The sequence below is a fragment of the Perkinsus marinus genome, assembly GCF_000006405.1.
Source record: "Perkinsus marinus ATCC 50983 genomic scaffold scf_1104296954452, whole genome shotgun sequence".
Classification (NCBI taxonomy): Eukaryota; Perkinsozoa; order Perkinsida; family Perkinsidae; genus Perkinsus; species Perkinsus marinus.
In genome coordinates this window covers 1-995 of record NW_003208137.1, presented here as the reverse complement: position 1 = coordinate 995, position 995 = coordinate 1, and the positions used below count along the sequence as shown (strand labels likewise).

Below are 995 nucleotides of genomic sequence, written 5' to 3'. Positions count from 1 at the left end.
TCAGAGCTGTATAAGGTCTACGCGTGTACGAATGGTAAGTTCAGTCTCGAGTTGCCTAGAATGGTGGCTTCTGCCGTAGCTGGTGGTGCTACATGTGTTCAACTACGGTTAAAGGATGTCAGTACTGGTGACTACGTTAAGTTGGCTAAGGAGACTAAGAAGTTAATGCCTCGTCATGTTCCTCTCATTATAGACGACCGCGTGGATGTTTGTATGGCTAGTGGTGCTGATGGAGTTCATGTTGGTGACACGGATATGTCTGTTAAGGATGCTCGCTCTATTATTGGTCCTAATAAGATTCTAGGCGTCTCCACGTATGGCCGTCAAGAAGACGCTATTGCTGCCATCAGGGATGGTGCAGATTACATCGCTACTGGTGCTGTTTACCCGACAGTGACCAAACCGGGTGCGGTTGCACAGGGCTTAGGCCAGATTGATATCCTCAAGGCAGCTCTGAAGGCCACCGGGAAGACCCTACCTATTGTGGCCATCGGTGGCATTAGTCCCGTCACTGCAACTGACTGTGTTCAGAGGGGCGCTGATGGTGTCTGTGCTGTGAGCCAGATCTTTGACTCGTGGGAGTCGCCTGAGTCACGTGCTAGGAAGTTCCTCAAGTCGTACTGTTCTGGTATGGAGATAAGGTCAAAGATGAGCACACATAAGCAATACGACAGCGATATGGTGACGAGTCTGTGGGCTAAGCTTGCTGCTATGAACCCCCTCACCCAATGTATAACCAATTACGTGTCGATGAACTTCATGGCTAACTCCCTCCTGGCCGCTGGAGCCTCTCCAGCAATGGCCCACGCTAAGGAAGAGGCCCCACAGTTCCTTGATATGGCTTCGGCCCTTAACGTGAATATCGGCACACTGTCTAGCAATTGGGTTGAATCGATGAGGTTGTGTGCTAAGAAGGCTAATGAGATTGGCAAGCCGTGGGTGTTGGACCCAGTAGCTGCTGGTGCCACAGCATTCAGGACAGGGGTCGCCACTGA

General features: G+C 51.2%; 1 protein-coding gene across 1 annotated transcript; it reads left to right on the top strand.

Annotated features, from left to right (window-relative positions):
• Positions 1–60: 60 nt before the first annotated feature.
• Positions 61–951, top strand: Pmar_PMAR006904 (Thiamine biosynthetic bifunctional enzyme, putative; the record flags this gene model as incomplete). Its single annotated transcript, XM_002776095.1, has 1 exon — positions 61–951. A coding segment is annotated over one exon (891 nt), but the record flags the coding sequence as incomplete, so codon positions are not given.
• Between the last annotated feature and the right edge of the window lie 44 nt (positions 952–995).